The 23839-nt window shown below is 38.1% G+C and overlaps 1 protein-coding gene across 3 annotated transcripts; it reads right to left on the reverse strand.

Annotated features, from left to right (window-relative positions):
• Positions 1–4: 4 nt before the first annotated feature.
• Positions 5–23496, reverse strand: nckap5l (NCK-associated protein 5-like). Of its 3 annotated transcripts, none has more exons than XM_077720617.1 (13): positions 23339–23496; positions 17022–17104; positions 14073–14204; positions 12743–12811; positions 12628–12666; positions 11399–11518; positions 10153–10245; positions 6991–9116; positions 5619–5745; positions 5482–5548; positions 3949–4185; positions 1552–1679; positions 5–392 (listed from the first exon to the last, which is right to left on the reverse strand). In XM_077720617.1, the coding sequence occupies exons 3-13, from the start codon at positions 14202–14204 to the stop codon at positions 153–155; spliced, it is 3378 nt and encodes a 1125-aa protein (XP_077576743.1). In that variant the 5' UTR covers positions 17022–17104; positions 23339–23496; the 3' UTR covers positions 5–152. The 3 variants fall into 3 exon arrangements, with proteins under 3 accessions (XP_077576743.1, XP_077576723.1, XP_077576733.1); XM_077720597.1 differs by having other exon boundaries at positions 1552–1682; XM_077720607.1 differs by lacking the exon at positions 23339–23496 and adding an exon at positions 19703–19854 and having other exon boundaries at positions 1552–1682.
• Between the last annotated feature and the right edge of the window lie 343 nt (positions 23497–23839).

Consider the following 23839-nt stretch of genomic DNA (forward strand, 5'->3'; position numbering starts at 1 on the left):
CAGGGGGGCGACAAAAACAAACCTTTTTGTACATTGAGAAATGCCAGCAGTTGCTTTTAGGAAAACCACCATTGACATTCTTTTGCTAGTTTCCACGCCGGGACAAACTTCGTTTTCTCGCGTAGGTTTTTTTACGGGTGAGGGGGGCGCAGTCATCCCTGGCTGCCGCAAGATGATAGGCTGTCGTAGAGGGAATCGCTGAGGGACTCGGGCGTCTCCGGGACCGCCGGGCGACCCGGCGACAGCGCTTCTTCCGGGCGTTCCCTGAGAAGCTCCAGTTCGGGGGGACCTTTGGCCACCCTGCGACCGATCCCCGAGGGGGCCGGCGCCGGCGAACTTGGGGGATCCGCAGCACGGCTTGACGAGGCTCCGCCCCCGCCGCCTTTCACGCTCTGCGGGATGAAAACGTCAATGTAAGTTGAAAATTTTGATTTTAAGTCTATTAGTTATGGTCACTTCCTGTTGGTTTTGGGTAACTTCTGACACACAACTCCTTGATTTTAGGTCATTTCCTGTTCATTTTTGGGTAACTATGGCCGTCTCTGATTTTGGGACATTTCTGCATCACTTCCTATTGATTTTGGGTAACTTCCTGTTCATTCTGGTTAACTTCCGGCTCACTACTTTTTGATTTTAGGTCATTTCCTGTTCATTTTTGGGTAACTATGGTCGTCTCTTTGCTTTTGGGACATTTCTGCGTCACTTCCTGTTAATTTTGGGTAACTTCCTGTTCATTCTGGGTAACTTCCGGCTCACCACTTTTTGATTTTAGGTCATTTCCTGTTCATTTTTGGGTAACTATGGTCGTCTCTTTGCTTTTGGGACATTACTGCATCACTTCCTGTTAATTTTTGGTAACTTCCTGTTCATTTTCGGTAACTTCCAGCAAAATTCCTTTTTTATTTAGGGTAATTTCCTGTTCATGTTGGGCAACTCCAGGCTTCTTTTTGACTCTGGGACATTTTTGCATCACTTCCTGCTGATCTTGGGTCACTTCCTGTTCATCTTGGGTCACTTCTGACTCACAACTTCTTGATTTGATGCCATTTCCTGTTCATTTTGGGCATCTACAGGCTTCTCTTTGACTATGGGACATTTCTGCATCACTTCCTGTTGATTTTGCGTCACTTCCTGTTCATTCTGGGTCACTTCTGACCCCCAACTTCTTGATTTGAGGTCATTTCCTGTTCATTTTGGGCATCTACAGGCTTCTCTTTGACTATGGGACATTTCTGCATCACTTCCTGTTGATTTTGGGTCACTTCCTGTTAATCCTGGGTCACTTCTGACTCACAGCTTCTGGATTTTAGGTAATTTCCTGTTCATGTTGGGTAACTACAGGCTTCTTCTCTTTGACTATGGGACATTTCTCCATCACTTCCTGTTCATCCTTGGTCATTTGTGACTCACAACTTCTTGATTTTAAGTCATTTCCTGTTCATTTTGGGCATCTACAGGCTTCTTCTCTTTGACTATGGGACATCCCTGGCATGATTGATAGCGCGTGGGAATGTGTGTGTGTGCAAGTTTTTGTATTGAAAGGTGACGTACGGTTCGGTAGGGCGTGGCCAAGGAGAGCACCTCCTCCCCCTCCTCCTCTTCCACGGCCAGGTAGACCTCGGACGGAGTCTTCAGGTTTGGGAAAGTCCACGTCTTGGAGTGGCTGCTGTACACCGGATCTGCTGGGGTGGGACAGGGACAAGGACATTGTTTAAAGTTTAAAAAGCCTTACCAAACTTGTCGTTTTTTGAAGTAAAAAGCCTTACTATATATACTATGTCGTTTTTTTTAAGTAAAAAGCCTTACTATACTATGTCGTTTTTTTTAAGAAAAAGCTTTACTATACTATGTTGTTTTTTGAAGTAAAAAGCCTTACTATACTATGTTGTTTTTTAAAGAAAAAAGCCTAACAATACTATGTCATTTTTTTAATCAAAAAGCCTTACAATACTATGTCGTTTTTTTCCACAAAAAACATTACTATACTATGTCGTTTTTTAAAGAAAAAATAGCCTTACTATGTTATATTTTGCGAAAAAAAGTCTTACTATACTATGTCGTTTTCCAGAGAAAAAAAGTTTTACTATACTACGTTGTAATTTTTAAGAGAAAAGAATATACTGTCATTTTTTAAAACAAAAAGGCCTTATTATACTATGTTGTTTTTTTTATTACAAAAAATGCCTTATACTATGTCGTTTTTTTAAGAAAAAAAGTTTTACTATACGACATAGTTATTTTGCGGGGAAAAAAACTTACTATACTATGTCCTTTTCAAGCAAAAAAAGCCCTACTATACTAATAGTTGTAACTGACAAAACAATCAATACTACTGCTAACTTTTGGGATACTTTGGCCCAGTGGATAAGTCATCAGTCTCCCACCTTTGTGGTCCTGGGTTCAAATCCCAGTGCAGGCAAAGATTTTCTGAATATTACATATTCAGTTAAAATAACAACTACAACTGTCTAAGTATTTATGTGTATAAGTATTGAGTAGTGGATGAAGCATTTAGTCAATAAAACCTTTTACTGAAAAATATGACTAAATGTTTAATATGAATTAAAAAGTTTTTCTCTTTTTTCCCCTTCTTGTTCCATTTTCCAGACAAAGGGCGACAGCGGGAATCGAACCCAGGTCTCCCAGACGGGAGTCCAGTGATCTAACCTCTGCGCCACCAAGTGGACGAAACCTTTCTTTGTAATCATTTCAGTGTCAAGAAGTCCACAGAAATGACTAAGTGAAAATGATGTATCCCAACCGGGATTCGAACCCAGGTCCACAGAGTGAAAGTCTGATGACTTATCCACTGAGCTATCACCACGTGAGAGTAATTAGTAGTACTTGTTGTTTTGTCTCTTTTCACTCCCAGATCATACTTAATACTTTATGGTACCTTCAAGTGGGAAAAGTTAGGAAAGCAGGATTTGAACCCAGGACCATAGAGGTGGGAGACTGATGACTTATCCACTGAACCAAAGTATCCCAAAAGTTAGCAGTAGTATTGATTGTTTTGTCTGTTACAACTATTAGTATAGTAGGTCTTTTTTTGCTTGAAAACAACATTGTATATAGTGAAGCTTTGATTCTTAAAAAAACAACATAGTATAGTAAGGCTTTTTTCATTAAAAAACACAGTATAGTTAGGCTTTTTCCTTCAAAAAACGTCATAGTATAGTAAGGCTTTTTCTCATTAAAAAACAACACAGTATTTAGGCTTTTTCCTTCAAAAAACGTCATAGTATAGTAAGGCTTTTTCCTTTAAAAAACGACAGTGTAGTAAGGCTTTTTGTCTTTCAAAAACGACATAGTATAGTAATGTTTTTTCCTTCAAAAACGACATAGTATAGTAAGGCTTTTTTCATTAAAAAACAGTATAGTAAGGCTTTTTTCTTTCAAAACCGACATAATATAGTAAGGCTTTTTCCTTCAAAAAACGTCATAGTATAGTAAGGCTTTTTTTCATTAAAAAACAGTATAGTTAGGCTTTTTCCCTCAAAAAACGTCTTAGTATAGTAAGGCTTTTTTTCTTTCAAAAACGACAGTATAGTAAGGCTTTTTTTTTCAAAAACAACATAGTATGGTAAGGCTTTTTCCTTCAAAAAACGTCATAGTATAGTAAGGCTTTTTTTCATTAAAAAACAGTATAGTTAGGCTTTTTCCTTCAAAAAACGTCACAGTATAGTTAGGCTTTTTCCTTTAAAAACGACATAGTATAGTAGGGCTTTTTTTCTTGTACTGTGCTTCAAGAAAAAAAAAGCCTTACTATACATGTTCAATTTTTATTACAAAAAAATGCCTTACAATACATGGTCGTTTTTTTAATAATAAAAAAAGCCTAACTACAAATGATCTTGTTTTTTATAATAAAAAATGCCATACTTTACATGTATTTCTACCAAAAAATTGCTCTTGGGACGAGTGAAAAATGGCGGCGTGGTCGCTTACCTTCTCGCACGTCGACGGCCGAGCGCCTTCCCTCCGTCGGGGGCGCGTTGGCCACTAGAGGTCGCCGGTTCCAGTCTGCATCCTCCTGGGAGGCGGGCTCTCGGTCCAAAGTACGGGCCCGCCTCCCCGACGATCCCGGCGGGCGGCGAAGGTCCGCCTTGGCCTTGGACGGGGCGCCGTCCGGTAGCGGGAAGGTGCCGATGCCGCTGTCCAGCGTGTACGTGGACGCACCGGAATCTGCCAAAAAGACGCTTACAAATTAGCGTTTTAGCATTAAACAAGTCGTACTCGAGTATAAGCCGCATCAAGCAAAAAATACACCATGAAAATACTGGAACATCAATTTTTGGTGTTTTTTTTTCACCAAAAAAATTGACTGAATCGAGAGTACGGCTTATATGCGCATAAATGAAACATGACGTTATTTCAAAATAAAGAAAAGATGAACATAAAATGCTAAATAACATTTATTTTTACGTCTATGAATGAAATTCAAGAAAATAAAAGGGTATTTTGCATAAAACGTGAAAAAAAAAAACTTGTGCCTGACCTTGTTTGCTCAAGGGTGCCGCTATCTAACCTTGGGATGACAAACTAGACAGTGTACAGCTCACATGACTTCTTTTTTTAATTTATAATCCCTTCAAAGTAAGATATTTGCAATCCCTGTTAAAAACTACAAATATGGAGGTGAAGATTGTCAATCAATGGGCGGCTTATACGAGAGAAATTGTCAAATTCAACCATTTTAAGGCAATTTTAAGATTAAGGCTTATATGGGAGAAATTGTTAAATTCAACCATTTTAAGGCGATTTTAGGGGTGCGGCTTATACGCAAGAAAATGTCAAATTCGACAAATTTAAGGCATATTTAAAGGTGAGGCTTATAAATGAGAAATTGTAAAATTCAACCATTTTAACGCAATTTGAAGGGTAAGGCTTATATGTGAGAAATAGTTAAATTCAACCAATGTAAGGCATATTTAAAGGTGAGGCTTATACGCAAGAAATTGTCAAATTCAACCATTTTAGGGCCATTTTAGGGGTGTGGCTTATACGCAAAAAATGTCAAAGTCAACAAGTTTAAGGCATATTTAAAGGTGAGGCTTATACGTGAGAAATTGTAAAATTCAACCATTTTAAGGTCATTTTAGGGATCGGCTTATATGCAAAAAATTGTCAAATTCGACCAATTTAAGGCATATTTAACGGTAAGGCTTATCCGTGAGAAATTGTCAAATTTGACAATTTTAAGGCAATTTTAAGGTTAAGGCTTATACGAAAGAAATTGTCAAATTCAACCATTTTAAGGGAGGGGCTTATACACGGATGTGGCTAAAATGCGAAAAAATACAGTAAAATATGGTAATAAACATGCTAAATAAGCACCTGTTAGCATAGCATTCTATTCCAGATAACTAGTGAAAAATAAAAGTAAATAAAACAACACAAGAATGAAAGTATGCAAAAAAATTCAGACTTATAGTCCAGAAAATACGGTAGGTGCAAAGTAAAAAAATGGCGTCAACTCACCCGCAAAATGCGCCGAACGAACCAAACGCTTGTCGTCCGAAGTGACGTCGTCCCCTCGACGGGAGGCCTGCACAAAAAAAGTGGGCGTTGGCTTGGTTTTAGGCCACGCCCAGAAAAACGGCGGTGCTGGCACTGACCTTTTGCGATTCGTCGTCCCCACCACCGGCAGCGGAGGAGGCGTGGCCTGACTGGAGCGACTGCGCCCTCTTGCAGTCGAAGGAGAGCCGCCTAGGGGGGGCGCTAGCTACTTCCTTGCCGTCCACCCTGAAACAGGTCAGTTAGCATGTTAGCACCATAGTAGCGTTTAATAGCAATGTAGTTGAAAATAAAGCAGAATATTAGCTCATGCTTTTCAGATAATTATGTTTTTTAATAGTTAATCTTTAGAGAAATTAATAAAAAACAGCAAATTAATGATTACCGTATTTATTTGAATAAAACGTGCTAAATTTTGGAACAAAAACACAAAGTTTGCGTGATACCCATATCCTGATGAAATGCCGCCCTCTGCTGGTGAAAAAGTTATACTTGCATCTATTATGTATAATAAGGGGCCCATGCAGGCCCAGGGAGAAAATACAAATTCTACACTGTGAAAACCCACCCAGGAATCGAATCCACAACTTTATAACTGTGAACCAGACTCGCTAACCACTACTCCACCAAACCACCTATTCTGCATTTTTTTTCTTTTCCATAACTGTGAGCTGGACTCGCTAGCCACTCACTCGGAGTACCTGGAGAAAACCCACACAAGCCCAGGGAAAAAATACAAACGTGGGACCTAGATGGGAATCGAACCCTTGGACCCGCCAACCACTACTCCACTGGACCACCCATTTTGCAATTTTTTTCTTTTCTAAAAGTGTGAGCCAGACTCGCTAGCCACTCACCTGGAGTACCAGGAGAAAACCCACACATACCCAGAGAGAAAATACAAACTTTGCACCTAGCTGGGAATCGAACCTATGACCCCATAACTGTGAGTCTGCCTCATTAACCACTCACCCGGAGTACCAGGAGAAAATCCACACAAGCCCAAGGAAAAAATACAAACTTTGGACCGAGTTGGGAATCGAACCCTCGACCCTATAACTGTGAGCCGGACTCCTTAACCACGGACACACCGGACCACCCATTTTGCATTTTTTTTCTATAACTGAGCCGGCCGGACTCGCTGGCCACTCACTCGAAGTACCAGAAAATAACCCATGCATACCCAGAGAGAAAATACAAACTTTGCACCTAGCTGGGAATCGAACCCATGACCCTATAACTGTGAGTCTGCCTCATCAACCACTCATCCAGAGTACCAGGAGAAAATCCACGCAGGCCCAGCAAAAAAATACAAATTTTAGACCGAGTTGGGAATCGAACCCTTGACCCCATAACTGCGACCCGGACTCCCTACCCACTACTCCACTGGACCACCTATTTAGCTAATTTTTGATACATATATTTCCACATTTAGCAACATGCTAGCTAACGACAGAAACCAAGTGGACACACCTGTTAAGCAGCTGCTGCATAAAGTTGTCGGAGCGCCCTCCTCCTCCACCGCCTCCACCGCCTCCACCGCGATACATGACGGCCAACTGTCCCTGAGCCCTGTCCACCACCACCCGGCACGAGTGTCCCCGTCCGGACCTCTCCACGTAGGCCCGCTCCTCCTCCAGCGCCCTCCGCAAACCTTCGGCCTTCTCCATCAAGGTGGAGATAGTCAAGCCCTCCACTCCCTCGCCGGCGGCCATCTTGAGCGGCGTCTCCTTCCCCACGTGGATCCTCCAATCGCGTCGTTCGTCCTTGGCTTTGCGGCTGAGGGCGGGGAGCTTGCTCTTCTTGCGTCCGAACCAGCCGGCGATCCCATTGGACGCTTTGTGTTTGGCCTCGGAGGGGGCGGCGATCGCGGCGATAATGGGCGACGCCCCTACGCCGCTTTGGAGTTTTAACATGTTCTCTTCGATGCCTTTCATGACCTTCTGCTCGATGGCCGACTGGGGATCGGTCGGGGTGTCCTCCGGACTGGCCGCCGCCCCCTTTTCGCTTAGGGGCGGCGGCCTAGGAGGAGGAGGCGGGAGGCTATCGCCGAAAATCGGGTTTTTCCTGCCCACGCCGTTTCCCGTTTTGCTCCTCTCGGCCGACTTGGAGGCGTAACGTGGCGTCTCGGCGGGTTTTCCGACCCTGTTGGGGGCGGGTTTGGACGGCGACTTGGTTGGGATTTTATTGGGGGCGTGGCTAATGCCGCTTTTGACCTCGTGGGGGCTTCGGATGTGGTTGCGGAGAACCTGAGGGGCGTCGGCGTTGGGGGAGGGCGGTCCGAGGTGGGCTTTGGGTTCTCGCTTGGACGGAGTGGGAGGGACGGCGGTGACGGGGTGCTTGTTGGCTCCGCCCTTGGAGAGTTTGGGTTCGATGCTGTCTGGTTCGCGGAGCTTTCCCAACGCCGCTAATCTATCTTTGAAGGCGTGGTGACCGGAGTCGGCTGGGGACTTGGACGCCATTTTGGGGATGGAGGAGGAGTCGGTTCTTCTGGCGGGAGGAGGCGGTGGTGGGCGGCGGCCTGGTGGATCCGGATCCGCCCCTTCTGGGGTTTGAGGGCGGTCCACCCATGTCGGACTGTAAGAATCGTCTTCGGAGGAAGAGGAGGAGGATGAAGATGGATTTGGTTGGGTAGTCGCCAGTGGGAGGGATTTCACCAGTTTCCTCTCGGTTTTTGTCGGAGTGGGGGCGTGGCTAGTGGCGGGTTCGCCGTCTCCGGCTCGCCGCCCGTCGGAGGCGGAGTCTCGTACATTCTCGTAGAGTGGGAGGGTTTCCGTCGCCCCGGGGGGTGCCGGTTCCGCCTTGGAGGCGTAGAAGTCGGCTCGGTGGGCGTCGTCGTGTCTCGGGGGGGAGGGGTAAGACTCGGAGCGAGTGGGCGGAGCCGGCGGAGCTTGACGGCAGCGTTCGGCGGTGGTGGCGCGACGGGGCGGGACGGGGGAGTGGTAGACTTCGTAGGTATTGGTGCGGCAGGGGATTCGGGAGTTGCGGGTCAGTTGCGGGCTGAGGCGGACCGCCGGGTCGGGGGGCGGAGCCTTGTCCGCGGTGGCGGGAATCTTTAATAACTTGAGGAGTTTGGATGGCGAACCCATGGCGGCCGCTTTGACTTCGCTGAGGCAGGAGGAGGGGCTCGGGCTGACCGGGGCGTCGGCTCTGGCCACTACGGGTTCGGAGGGGGCGGGGTCGGAGGGCGGGGCCGGGAGGAAGCCCACCAGTTCTTGGACGGTATCCATCTTGGGGGGTGACGGAGTTGTTTTGCAGTGGAGACAGCAGGTGTTGTTGTTGCCGCCGCCGCCTTCGCACGGCTTGGCTCCGCCCCCGTTGACGGCGTCCGGGCGGGGGCAGCGGCCCGGCGGGGGTCCGGGACGGGAGAGGACGGCGTCCGTGTAGTTGTGGAAGGACAAGGAGGACAGGGTGGACAGGGAGGAAGTGCTTGGGTGGAATTTTAGGGGGTCCGTTTCCTCCATCTTGCGGAGGACTTCTAAGATGTGGGCCTTCTTTTTGAAGAAGGGGGACAGGGCGTCCATGGAGGTGGGCGGGCCGGGGGGAGGTCCGAGGCCAAGGGGGGAGGGGGAGGGGTGTTGGGGGCGGTAGGCGGTTCCCTGTGGGGGAGACAAAAAAAATGGAGGATTTTAGGAATACTGTTACAGGGCTGTGTGATGATTTTTCCTCATGTAATAAATGTGACTTGTGTCTCAAGGCAAAAATTTGCTTGGAGTTTTGCTCATATCTCAAGGTATGATGGTAGAGATGTAGCTCTATTTACGAGACTGGTGTGCAAGTGGCGGTTGGGGGACCAAATCTGGCCCGCCGCATCATTTTGTGCAGCCCGAAAAAGTAAATCATGAGTGGTGAGTTTTTGTTTTAGGTTCAAATTAAGAGTATTGATGTATATTAAATATTCTGATTTTAAGGCAATAATTGTCATTTTTTTTAATCGATTTTTCGTTTTTTTTAGTTCAAAAATAATTTTGTAAAATCTAAAAAATATATTTAAAAAAAACCAAAATAAACATTGTTTTAAATCTATAAAAAAATAATATACAGGGCTTTTAATCTACTTCTTTTAATTCATAATGTCACTTTTTAATCATTTTTTCTGTATTTTTAGTTCAAAAATTATTTTTTTAAATCAAATAATATATAAATATTGTTTTAGATATATAAAAAATTAATATTCAGAGGTTTTAATCAATTTAATTTAAAAAATGTAATTATGATGCATATCCAATTTTCTGATTTGCCCCCTTTCAAAAAATAATTGTCATTTTTTAATCAATTTTTCGGTGTTTTTAGTTCAAAAATAATTTTGTAAAATCTAAAAAATATATTTAAAAAAAAGCTAAAATAAACATTGTTTTAGATCTATAAAAAATGAATATTCAGGGATTTTAATCCAGTTCTTTTAATCCATAATTGTCATTTTTAATCATTTTTTTCTGTAGTTTTAGTTCAAAAATCATTTTTTTAAATAAAAAAATATATAAACATTGTTTTAGATATATAAGAAAATTGAGTCTGACACCCTTGCTTCAACATGTGCCCTGTGTGTGTTTGAGGGAATCGAACCTAAATGATTATAATTTTAGTTATTAATAATAATCATAGTATTATAATAATACTACTAATAATAATGACCTTGGCTTGTGCTTCGCTCTGTGCGGCCTCCAAGTGCTTGGCCGAGTCGTTGTGCGGTGCCGCGTTGTAGTCCAGCAGGGGGCCCGCTTGGACCTGAAAGGATAGAAAATGTCATCACATGTTTGGGTACATTACTTGCTGACATGCTATGTTTATAGTCATACCTCTACTTACAAATCCCTCCAGGGTACAAAAGTTTCAGGTTACAAATAACATATTTAATATCCAAATGGGAGACTTGAGATATGAAAAGTGACAAAATCCCCCCAAAAAAGTAAAAATGTGTTTCCCTAACCATTATTTTATTTTGAAATACCCTTATTAAGCGATTAAAAACTACAAATTCAACACACACGGCACACAAAAATCGAAAATGTACTACAAAATGGATGGCTTTTGGTCCTAGTAGAAACGAGTATTAATGCCCTCTGGCGGAAAAACGTGGGTATTACATTTATAACAGCCACAGAGAGAAATATTTTAATGGCAAAGGGTATATTTTCATATATTTTAGTTATTTTAAGACATTAATAAGTCTATAATAATAAATAGACTATTAGTCTATTTCTATAATATAATATAATAAAATATAATAAAATATACTATAATATACTATAATATACAATATACTATAATATACTATAGTATACTATAATATACTATAATAAAATATAATAAAATATAATATAATAAAATAAAATATACTCTACTCTACTGTACTCTAATCTAATATAATATAATCTAATATAATTTAAAACATAATAATAATTAAAAAAAAATAATATAATAATAATGATGATTAAAAAAAACAAAAATAATATAGTAATAATTTTAAAAAAAACATACAAATAATATAATATAATAAAAAACTATAATATATAACTATAATGTTTATATGAAATAGACTAATAGGCTAAATAATTTCTTTATAATTTTCTCTCATTTTTGTGTGTTTGCTCACATTTTTCATACAAAATTGGGGCTTTTTAACCCATTTTAAAGGGTTTAATTGGTATTTTAGTGAGGACCGTGGAACCAATTGTAAAATTTACATATAAAGTACACCTCTACTTACAAATGTTTCAAGTTACAAAAAACAAAAAATAATTTTGTCAGTAGAGGTACGAATATATAGTGAAAAAAAACTCAAAACACATTAGCAATCATTTAGCAAGAAAGGTCGGATATTTAGTTGCCCCCCCCCCCCCCCCCCCCCCCTGAAAAATGTGGGTGTGGGCGGAGTCACCTGGTAGTGGGCGGTAGGGTGATGTGGCAGCTTCTGTTGAAAAAGCTCACAAAGTGCTCGGTTTTGTTTCTCCAAGTCGAAAACCAACATTTTCAACTTGATGCATTCTTCTCGTAAATCCTGTCACGTACAGACAAAAAAAAATTGAATTAGAGCATTGGTGTCAAAGTGGCGGCTGGGGGGCCAAATGTGGCCCGATGCTTCATTTTGTGTGGCCCGGGAAAGTCAATCATGAGTGTTGGACTTTCTGTTTTAGAATCAAATTAAAATGAAAAGTATAGATGTAGATTACATTTCCTGATGAACCCCCTTTTAAATCAATAATTTAATTTATTAATCATTTTTTTCTGTGTTTTTAGTTCAAAAATCATATCGTGAAATCTAAAAATATATTTTAAAAAATCTAAAATAAACAATGTTTTTGATCTATAAAAAAACTGAATATTCAGGGATTTTAATTTAGTTCTTTTATCCATAATTGTAATGTTTTAATCGAAATTTTGGATGTTTTTAGTTCAAAAATCATTTTTTTTAAATCTAAAAATATATTTTAAAAAATGCTAAAATAAAGTTTTAGATCTATAAAAAACAGAATATTCACTAATATATACTTCTTTTAATCCATAATTGTATTTTTTTATTCATTTTTTTAATGTTTTTAGTTCAAAAATCATTTTTTTTAAATTTAAAAATATAAAAAAATGCTAACATAAACATTGTTTTAGATCTATAAAAAAACTGATTATTCTCAGTCATTTTTAAATATTTTTTTTCTGTGTTTTTTGGTTCAAAAATTCTTTTGTAAAATCTAAAAATATATTTAAAAAAAGCTTAAATAAACATTCTTTTAGATCTATAAAAAAAACCAAATATTCAAGGATTTTAATCTAGTTATTTTAATCCATAATTGTCATTTTAATCAATTTTTTCTGTGTTTTTAGTTCAAAAATCATTTTGTAAAAACTAAAAATATATAAAAAATGCTAACATAAACATTGTTTTAGATCTATTAAAAAACGGAACATTAAGGGATTTTAATCCATAATTGTTATTTTTTTAATAAATTTTTTTCTGTGTTTTTAGTTCAAAAAGTAATTTAGTAAAATCAAAGAATATATTTAAAAAAAATTATAAAATAAACATTGTTTTAGATCTATAAACAAATGGAATATTCAGGGCTTTAAATCCATTTGTACACGTGAATTTGTTGAAGGGGATGGGAAGGGTACCTTCTGATTGAGAAGAGCTTGGACCACGTGATTGGCCACCTGGAAGCATAAAAAAACAACATTCTTTAGTTTTGTTTTGTTTTTTGGGGGGTTTTTCTCAGGTGGGCGTGGTCACCTCATCCAGGCATCTTTCATAGGCTTCTCGCTGACTCTCATTGGCTAAAATCAGCGCCGAATTTTCCGCCTGTGAAAGACAAAATGTGTGTTATTTTCAGGTGACTACCGTATTTTAACAGCTAGGTGGCGTACTTCAAATTAGGTGCGGTTTTTGTAGGCACTAAAATTCAAATTTCATGGCAGGTTATAACCACTAGGTGGCTATTTGTTAGTTTGTGAGTGTAGCTGGCGGATTAGAAGAATAAACAGCAGCCTTTTTTATCTTAATATCTTATTTTCAGGCATTTTTTTCAGATTGGAAACTGATTTAGTTCTTAAAAATCGGTAAAAAATATTTGAGATATAGTGGTACCTCTACTTACGAAATTAATTGGTTTGTAACTTGAAAATTTGGTAAGTAGAAGTGTACTTTAAATGTAAATTTTCTCATTGGTTGCACATTTTTCACAAAACTAGCAATTAAACCCTTTAAAATGGGTTAAAAAGTCCCAATTTTGTATGAAAATGTGAGCAAACTCACAAAAATGAGAAAAGATTATAAAAAATGACTTATTAATGTCTTAAAATGAAAAAACGCATATAAATGTGCCTTGCGCCCCTGAAATATCTTCCTCCTCGGCTGTTATAGATGTAATACCCATGTTTATCCGCCAGGTGACGGAAAAAAAACGTAATAGCAAAGGCCGAAAGCCGTCCACTTTGTAGTACATTGTACATTTTTATTTTGTACCCAGTGTCGTTTCTATATATTTTTTTGTATATTGAAAATGTTGTAAGTAGAAGTGTACTTTATATGTAAATTTTCTCATTTGTTGCTATTAATTAAACCCGTTAAAATGGGTTAAAAAGTCCCAATTTTGTATGAAAAATGTCTGGAAACTCACAAAAATGAGATAAAACTACTATAAATGATTTTTAAAAACTCTTAAAATGAACAAAGCATATAAAAATGTTCCCTGCGCTTCGGAAATATCTTCTGTGGCCGTTGTAGATGCAATACCCATGTTTGTCCACCAGATGGCGACAAAACAAGTTCTACCACGGCCAAAAGCATCTACATTTTAGACTTTTACGTGTTCCATGTGTGTGTATGTGAAAATATGTGGTAGGTTGCATTTTGAATTTTTAATCGATTAAGAAGGGGAATTTCAAAATAAAATAACAGATAAGGAAATGCATTGACTTTTTGGGGGATTTTGTCACTTGGATATTTTTCGTATCTCCAGTCACTCATTTGCATATTAAATAAGTTATTTGTAACCTGAAATCTTGATACCTAGAGGCATTAGTAAGTAGAAGTGTACTTTAAATGTAAATTTTTGAGTGACCTCGAGTTCCTTTAAACGATCGACGAGGTCCCCGCTGTTGTCCTCCAGGTAGGACTCCACGTCGGCTTCCTCGTCCGAGCAAAAGTCCTCGTCGCGGGCTCTCTGCTCCGCCTCGTCCGACATGGTTCTCATCTGGAAGCCATGTTTTAACAGTATTAAGGTACAACAAAAAGTGGCAAAGTTGTGTTAGCAAGAGTGGTGCGCTAATGCTAATCAATGAGAATCAAATTGTAGACAGGGAGAGGAGTTTAGTTTAAGAAAAACAGGTAAAAATACATTTTTAGAGGTACAAAAAGTCGCAAAATTGTTTTAGTGACAATGCTATGCTAATGCTAATCAATGAGTATCAAAGAGTATGCAAGTAGAAGGGAGTCTAGTTTAAGAAATACAAGTAAAAATAGATTTTTAGCAGTTATAAAGGTACAAAAAGTAGACAAATCGTGTTAGCAACATTGGTATGCTAATGCTAATCAATGAGTATCAAAGAGAAAGGAGTCTCATAAAAAATAAAAGTAAACATACATTTTTAACAGTATTAAGGTACAACAAAAGGTGCAAAATTGTGTTAGCAACATTGGTATGCTAATGCTAATCAATGAGTATCAAAGAGTATGCAAAGAAAAGTGAGTCTTATTTCAAAAATAAAAGTAAAAATACATTTTTAATAGTTTTAAAGGTCAAAAAGTCGCTAAATTGTTTTATTAACATTGCTACGCTAATGCTAATCAATGAGTATCAAAGAGTATTCAAGGATAAGCGAGTCTAAGTTAAAAAATAAAAGTAGAAATACATTAACAATTTTAAAAGGTACAAAAAGTGGACAAATTGTGTTAGCAACATTGGTGTGCTAATGATAATCAATGAGTATCAAAGAGTACGCAAGAAGGGAGTCTAATTTTAAAAAGTAAAGTAAAAATACATTTTTAATGGTTTTAAAGGGCAAAAAGTTGCAAAATTGTGTTAGCTACATTGGTGTGCTAATGCTAAACAATGAGTATCAAAGAAGCTAGTCTAATTTAAAAAATAAAAGTAAAAATCAATTTTTAATTGTTTTAAAGGTCAAAAAAATTGCTAAATTGCTTTAGAAACATTGCTACGCTAATGCTAATCAATGAGTATCAAAGAAGGGAGTCTAATTTCAAAAATAAGAGTAAATTTTTAGCAGTTTTAAAAGGTACAAAATTCACCAAATTGTGTTAGCAACATTGGTATGCTAATGCTAATCAATGAGTATCAAAGAGAAGCGAGTCTAATTTACAATATGAAAGTGAAAATACATTTTTAGCAGTTTTAAAAGGAACAAAAAATAGAAAAATTGTGTTAGCAACATTGCTATGCGAATGCTAACCAATGACTATCAAATAGAAGGGTATCTAATTTAAAAAATAAAACAAAATAAAACATTAAAATAGTCCTACACCTCTTCTTGGTGCTCTTATTAGCTCCCGGGTTAGCATACGAACCCTTTAAAAGAGCCACATGTGGCTCGCCAGCACCAAGACGCACGCCATTCATCCAAAATCCGAATGAATGGACGCCGAGGTGCCGGGCGTTTGTCTCCCAGGCGTCCTGGAGTTGCCTTCTTAGGCTAATGCTTGCTTTCGGAACCGGGTCAATCTGGACTCAGCCACCCACGTGATCTGTTTTTTTCCGGCTCGTAATCTCGCGGCTGGCCAAGTGCCGCTCCAAATCATTCCGTCAATCAATCAATGAAAAAAGTAGTATAAGCCGCTCAATCAATCAATCAATGAAAATAGATGTATAAACATAGATTTAGGTTTTTTTCCTGATATTAAATTCTTGGTTGAGAGGGATGTCCAAATAAGTTGGACTAGGAAGTCATTTGGGTCACTTCCTATTGATTTTGGCCTATTTTCAGGTGAATTCCTGTTGATTTTGATTCACTTCCTGTTCATTGTGGTCACTTCCTGTTCATTTTGATCACTTTTTACCAATTTTGGCCTATTTAAAGATTACTTCATGTTGATTTTAAGTAACTTCCTGTTCATTGTGGTAATTTCCTAATATTTTGGCCCATTTTCAGGTGACTTCCTGTCTATTTTGGGTCACTTCCTGTTCATTTTGATCCCTCCCTACTGATTTTGGCTCATTTTCTTGTGACTTCCTGTTAATTTGTGGGCCACTTCCTGTTCAATTTGATCACTTATTAATTTTGGCCTATTTTCAGGTTACTTCCTGTCTATTTCGGGTCACTTCCTGTTCATTTTGATCCCTCTTTACTGATTTTGGCTCATTTTCTTGTGACTTCCTGTTGATTTTGGGCTACTTCCTGTTCATTTTGATCACTTCTTACTAATTATGCCCCATTTTCTGGAAACTTCCTGTTGATTTTGAGTCACTTCCTGTCCATCTTGGTGCCTTGTCCATTTTGGGGCATTCTGACATCACTTCCTGTTAATTCTGGGTCACTTCCTATTAATTTTGAAACATTCCCGTGTCAATTTCTGTTGATTTTAATCCATTTACACGTTTCTTCTCATTAAATCTTAGCATTTTACTTCCTGTAGGTTTTATTTGGGTAACTTCCTTCCCATTTCTTGTTAATTAGGGCTCAGTTTTGTTTAACTTTGGGGCATTCCTATGTCACTTCCTGTTGATTTTAAATGAGCTTTTTGTGGTAACCTGATCCGCGCGCAAAGTGTTTTTTCGGGAAGATCATCGACCGGCGCCCGAGTAAAAAAAAAACCCGCCAGTAACCGGAGAGTCGGCGTGATCGATTCAGAAAGCGGGGGTGCTTGACCTACCCTTGCACACGACCCTTACGCCTTGGCTTTCCCATTGGTGCCCAAATTGCAGCAAGACGACAAAATGGAAGCTAAGACGGTCATTTTTGTTTTTAGCGATTTAAACGAGGATCACATTTGAGAAGACGGGGGTGCCGGAGCCTAAAACATGTATGCTAGGCTAATAGGATGCTAAAACACACACCTGTGTTGTCAGCTCCGTTTTTGATTGGCGGAGATTCACATTCCCATCATGCACCTGGCTCTTCCAACGTTAGCAGCAAACGACTGTGAAAATATACAAAAAATACAAAATAATTTGTTGTTATTAAAGCTAGGGCGGCCATTTTGGGGCAGGGCTATTAAAACTGATCATAGACGAACAAACAAACATTTGTTCATGCTCTAAAAGATGCTGCATAGTATGTATATACACTACTAAGGCATATAAAATACGCTGTAAAGAATGTAAGAAAAAATCATGATATAAAAAAAGCTGTACAGTATGTATACACTTATGCATAGTAAATTGCTGTAAAAAATGTTTTAAAAAATCATAACAAAAAATGCTGTGTATGTATACACTTGCATTATGTTAAATACGCTGTAAAGAATGTACAGAAATCATGATATAATAAAATGCTGTATTACTTAATGTAATTAATGTATGTACTTAAGCATGATATTAAAAAAATATATATTATTTATGATATAAAAATGCAGGCTATTATGAATACACTTTTGCATGATATTAAATGCGCTGTAAATAATGCAAAAAATATTAAAAATGCTGTATAGTGTTTAAACTTATGCATACTAAATATGCTGTAAAATGTCAAAAAAAATGTCTTGCTATAAAAAATGCTGTATAGTATCTATATACGTTTGCATATTATTTACGCTGTAAAGAACGTAACAAAAATAATCATGGTATAAAAAAAATGCTGTATAGCATGTATACACTTAGGCATATTAAATACACTGTAAAAAATGTACATATTTATTCACGCTCTAAAAATGCTGCATTGTATGTAGACTAGCATATTAAATACGCTGTAAAGAATGTAAAAAATAATCCGGCTGTAAAAAAAGTCATCACAAAATCTGCTGTAAAAAGTGAATACAATTTTGCATGATATATAAATAAACACGCTGTAAAAAATGTACACATTTGTCATGCTATAAAAATGCTGTATAGCTTGCATACACTTTTACATATCAAACACACTGTAAAAAATGTAACCATTTTTTTCCAAATACAAAAAATGCTGTAAAAAAATGTTTAAAAAATAAAAAATCATCACATAAAATCTACTATAAAGAATATAAATTTTTGCACGATATAAAATCTCGGCGATATTTATGAACGGGTGAATGATGGAAGAAAGAAAACGTGTTTGGCCCAAAATGCGTTTGCCACCACCCCCAGTGGCGCCGGAGATCAAAGAGGAAGCAACCTCCCCCACGTCGTCAACCTCTTTGATATACCCCCCCCCATGCACCCCCCCCCCCTCCAAGATGAAACAAGCAGACAATGGCGGCGACACCGTGCTTGACTTTGGCCTACATTTTCTTCTTCTTCTTCAAAGCCAAATTTGCCACGGGCACAGACAACAATCGGCAAGCTAACGGTTAGCATGTCGCCCTGACGCTTCTGGGCTCGTAGGTTCGATCCCTAACCCCAAAACATTCATGCTAGGCTAGCTAGCTGGTTAAACACTTTAAAATTGGGTAATCTTGGTTATGATTGGCAGGACACCCTTTCAAGCAGTTGTGGTTGGCTGAGATAGGCTCCAGCACCCCTTGCGAGCCTTGGGAAAAATGAATGAGTGGAATAATATAATGAATATTACAGACAACAAGATAAGCTAGCATGTATAATTTAGGGAGACTGAGTACTCGGTGAAAAGCCACGTAAACTTGGGGGAAGAACATAGGTTGGGATCCACAGGGCATCGAACCCTCGACCTATATACTGCGAGACTGACCACTCAACCACTGGTATGCGGAAAAAATATTTTTAAAAATGATTATAATTTATATAAAGAGTGGAAAACCAGAAATATTTAGTTTTAGGAATTTCTACATTTTTTATTTAAAATATTAGTATTAATAAATGTCTAAAAATTAGACATTTTAAAACATTTAAAGTATTCAGTTTAATATATTTATTATTTCTAGACTCCTTATTAATTTAAAATAGAACTAAATTGTAATAGATTTTTTTAACTAAAAAAGTGTATTCAATTTTATTCTCACAAAAAAATCTGAAATATTCAGTTTTATGAATAGAATAATCTTATGAATTTATCATCCCTAAACTTGAAAAAACAGTAGTAGGATATATATATAACCGAAGCAATATTAGTATTTTTATTTAAAAAAGTTTATTCCATTTTTCTAATTAAAAAAAAATGAAAAATCTGAAATATTCCATTTTCTGAATATATTATTCTTACAAATGTATTATTCCTAGCCTATTTTTTATAAATATAAAATAACACTAATATATAATATAACAGTAGAAATATTAGTAATATTTTTATTTTAAAATAATATTACATTATTTTTTCTAAAAATATATATACATATATATTTACATATAATTAACATATTTAGCATTACCACAGGAACCGACACACACGATTGGCCACAATCCTCCGGCGACGGCACACCGTCGGGGGAAGGGAACCGCCGCCGCCGCGGTGAGCTCGCTCGCTCGCCGAGCCGGGCCGGGCCCCGTATCAATAACCGGTGGATTAGCGCACCTCCCCTGCTTTAGCACCCCCCTCGCTCCCTCCCTCACACCTCGGAACCAAAACAAAGCCGGCTTAGCGTCGCGACGTACAAAGAACGGCGGAACGACGGCAAAGAGACACCACTCACCCGTCCAACCGGCGCTTTTTATTAATCAAACGGAGACGGCATTTTCAGCCATTGTTCCGGGACCACGGACGAGGAGGATTTCCTGCCGCCGATCCTCCTTCCCTCTCTCCCTCCCTCCCCGCTACAACATCTGCGGAGCTGTGCCGGCTCTTCCTCCCTCCCTCCTTCCCTCCCTCCTCCCGCCTCCGCTAAACATTAACCCCTTAAATACCGGCTAAGAGGATTGGCTTTCTCCAAATGACTTTTGACGGCAGTGGATTGGAACTGCGCCATTGGATTTTACCCGATTCCCGTCAGCCCAATAAATAGGACATAGTGTATGTATTTTCTCGCATATTAGCCACCTCAGTGTAATAGCCGTACACTTAAATTTGCCTTAAAATGGTTAAATTTGACAATTTCTCGGGTATAAGCCGCCCCGATTCCCAATTTTCACCTCCATATTCATGTTTTTAATACGGAGTAAAAAATGTACAAAAAATACAGAAAAATATTAATTGTTGGACTAGCCCAGGGGTCGGGAACAGTGGAGAGCCATTTACACCCATCAAAAGAGCCACATATGGCTCCCGAACCATATAAACCCATCAAAAGAGCCGCATATGGCTCTCAAGCCATAGGTTCCCTACTCCTGGACTAGCCCACGGTATTTTGTGAGCCTTTTTTACAATATGGAGTAAAAATATACAAAAAATACAAAGAAAAATTAAAAAATAAATTTAAACAAAATATTGGACTAGCTCATGTTATTTTGTGAGCATTTTTTTACAGTGTTTCCTCTACTTACGAAATGAAAATCCAAGATACAAAAAAAGCAATACATTAAATTGAAAACAATGTTTTATATTAAATTAGCCTCATTGATTCCGCCATCTTTAATCTTTGCCACCATAAAACCTTTAAAAATTCTTTCAAGTAGACAAATTTTGATAAATAAAAGAAGTACCATATTTTCTTGCATATTAGCCACCTCCGTGTATAAGCCACACCCTTAAAATGGTTGAATTTGACAATTTCTTGCGTATACGCCATTTTTTTCATACAAAATTGGGACTTTTTAACCCATTTTAAAGAGTTTAATTGGTAGTTTTGTGAAAAATGTGGAACAAATTAGAAATTTTGATATAAAGTACACTTCTACTTACCAAATTTTCAAGTTACGACTGTATAAAACAATTCAGTCTCATTTTTTTCCCGGTTTAATATCCATATTTCCAAGTTAAATAGACATTTTCATCTCTTTCTATGAGATATAAAATGGGACAAAAATCTGACAAAGTGTCAAAAGATGGCGAGTATTAAATTTCCCAAATAAACAAATGAAATCATCAACATTCCGATGAGACACGGTTGGGATTTCAACGTATTGTTTGCGGCAAAAGCGCATGTGGCATCAATTAGAGGGTGCCGGAGGCGACCCGCCCCATGCATGAAGTCACCCCTTCTTCGCCTTGTGGGGATGTCACGCGGCGCCACGCGGGCCAGACGCCGCCGCAAATAGCTCAACTGGCGACGTTATTCAGCAAAATTTTGATTAAAAAAAAAAACACTGTCGAAAGGCAGCGACGTGATTGGGTGAAGGGATGTGTCAAAATGGCGGTAATGTAGTATAATGATGAAATAAGCTCGGGTTTCTTAATTTTTGCGGCTAGAGTAATACCTCGAATATTGCGGCTTTATTACAGGGCGGATAGTTTTTTTTTTAGGGAATTTTTTTATTTTAATGATTTTTTTTTGTTTAAAAAAATATAATAAAATAATAATACATTGGGCCCACAGTAGTCCCTCGAATATTGCGACTTCATGACATGGCGGATTGTTTTTCTGGGGGATTTTTTGAATGAATTTATTTTTCATATTATATTTTTCAATATATGAATGATTTTATTTTTCATGTTTTTTTTATTTAATTATAAAATAATAATAATTGGGGCTACAGTAATCCCGCGAATATTGCGTCTTGACTACGTTGCAGTTTTTTTTCTGGGGGAATTTTTTTATATAAATTTATTTTTCATAAAAAAATAATTTTAAAAATGTAAAAAAAAATATGATTGGGGCTACAGTAATCCCGCAAATATTGCGGCTTGAATACGTTGCAGATTTTTTTTCTGGGGGAATTTTTTTATATGAATTTATTTTTCATTAAAAAAAATTAAAAAATTAAAACATAATAATTGGGGCTACAGTAATCCCTCGAATATTGCGGCTTCACTAAATGACAGGGTTTTTGTTGGGGGTTATTTTAATGAAAACATTTTGGGGGAATTTTTTAATTTTTATTAAGAAAATAATAAATTGTGGCCACAGTAATCCCTCGAATATTGCAGTTTCATGACCCGGCAGATTGTTTTTCTGAGATTTTTTTCATTTTAATGATTTTTTTTGTAGAAAAAAAAATTTTAAAACTTAAAAAGAATTGGGGCTAAAGTAATCTCTCGAATATTGCGGCTTCATTACATGGAGTTTTTTTGGAGGGGATATTTTTAATTTTAATGACATTTTTGGGGGTAAAAAGAACAATTTAAAAAATAAATTAAAAAAATTGGGGCTACAGTAATCTCTCGAATATTGCAGCTTCATGACATCACAGACTGTTTTTTCTGGGGGAATTTTATTATTTTAATGATTTTTGTGTAAAAAAAAAAATAATTTAAAAAGAATTGGGGCTAAAGTAATCCCTCAAATATTGCAGCTGCGAATGAAATGAGTCAACGGGCCCGGTTATTTTTTGGGGGGAAAATAGAAGATGATATTTGACAGTTTTTGCAACTACTAGATGAATATGGAGGTGAAAATTATGAATAAGAGGACGGCTTATACGCGAGAAATTTTCAAATTCAACCATTTAAGACAATTTTAAGGGTGTGGCTTATACACAGGGGCGTCTTATAGTAACACATTTGTACTCCCTATTAAAACTACAAATATGGAGGTGAAAATTATGGATCAGGGGGCGGCTTATATGCAAAAAAATGTAAAATTCAACCATTTTAAGGCATTTTTATGCATTTAGCTTATAAATGGGAGTGTCTTACATGCAAGTAAATACTAATTTTAATTTTTGTGTGATTTTAAACTCCGCCTTAAGGCAAAATTATTTCAAAAAGGCCATGTTTTGGCTCCAAGGCACAACCAGTTCAACCAATAAGCTTTCATCTAAAACCAGCCCCACCTGAGGGCAATCAACCGATTAAAACACCACCTTGTGGACGCCCTTATTAAAAACCTATAGCCAAATTCTCTTTCATTTCCTTTCAACCCCTTAACACTAAACATATAAACCTCAAAACTAGTTGAAAAACCACATTTACTATCATTTAATTAACCCATAGATTAAAAAAAATCATGAGTCAGCACTTTTCCATGGATGCTCAAGACCCCTCCTTAATGACTTAGGAAATATGTCGATATTTATATACGTTGTAGTAAAAAAAACAACAAATAGCAAACACGGTACCGGACGGAACCGGTTTTCGTCCCCAAAACGAACCGTTCCGCCCTTGGCCTGCTGGCTGGGGGACGAACAGCCGAGTAAAGGCGGCTCCTTTACAACCCATCTTTCCGCTACTAGAGGTCCAACGGGGGCTATTTCGTGCTCACAAAACCCATGAAGCTATAAACTAGCACACGTACCTCATTTTGTAGGAGGTCTTAGACGTCCATGTTGTCGAAAGAGTGTTCGAGACGGGTTCATTTCTCCGTTATGTCCTTCTTTCTCCTCCGCGTTGTCGTCGTCGTACTCCGCTTCTTCTTCTTCGTCCGTGTTTGGGTTGAGGAAAGTGATGTCATTGCATCTGTTTCAGTCGCCCCGCCCCCCGTTTTCTTCTTCTTCTTCTTTTCTTTAATGTAGATTTTACGACGGCTTTTTGGGGCCAAACAAAGGAAGAAAGAAAAGGAGACTAAAGGAAAAAAAGTCATAAAATCACAAGATTAAAGTCACGTTGTAACGCTACGGGGAAAAATAAAAAAAAGGAGGTCATCGTCTTATGAAAATTGTATGTTGAAATATTATGAAAAAAGTGATGTTAGCAGGAAAGTCGTTTTGGACAATGTATGCTAATTTAGCTAGTACGTACTAGCTAATTATGCTAAACAACAGTGAGTACACTCACTACCTAATTAGCTAAAACAAAC

The sequence above is a fragment of the Stigmatopora nigra genome, chromosome 1 (assembly GCF_051989575.1).
Source record: "Stigmatopora nigra isolate UIUO_SnigA chromosome 1, RoL_Snig_1.1, whole genome shotgun sequence".
Taxonomy (NCBI): domain Eukaryota; kingdom Metazoa; phylum Chordata; class Actinopteri; order Syngnathiformes; family Syngnathidae; genus Stigmatopora; species Stigmatopora nigra.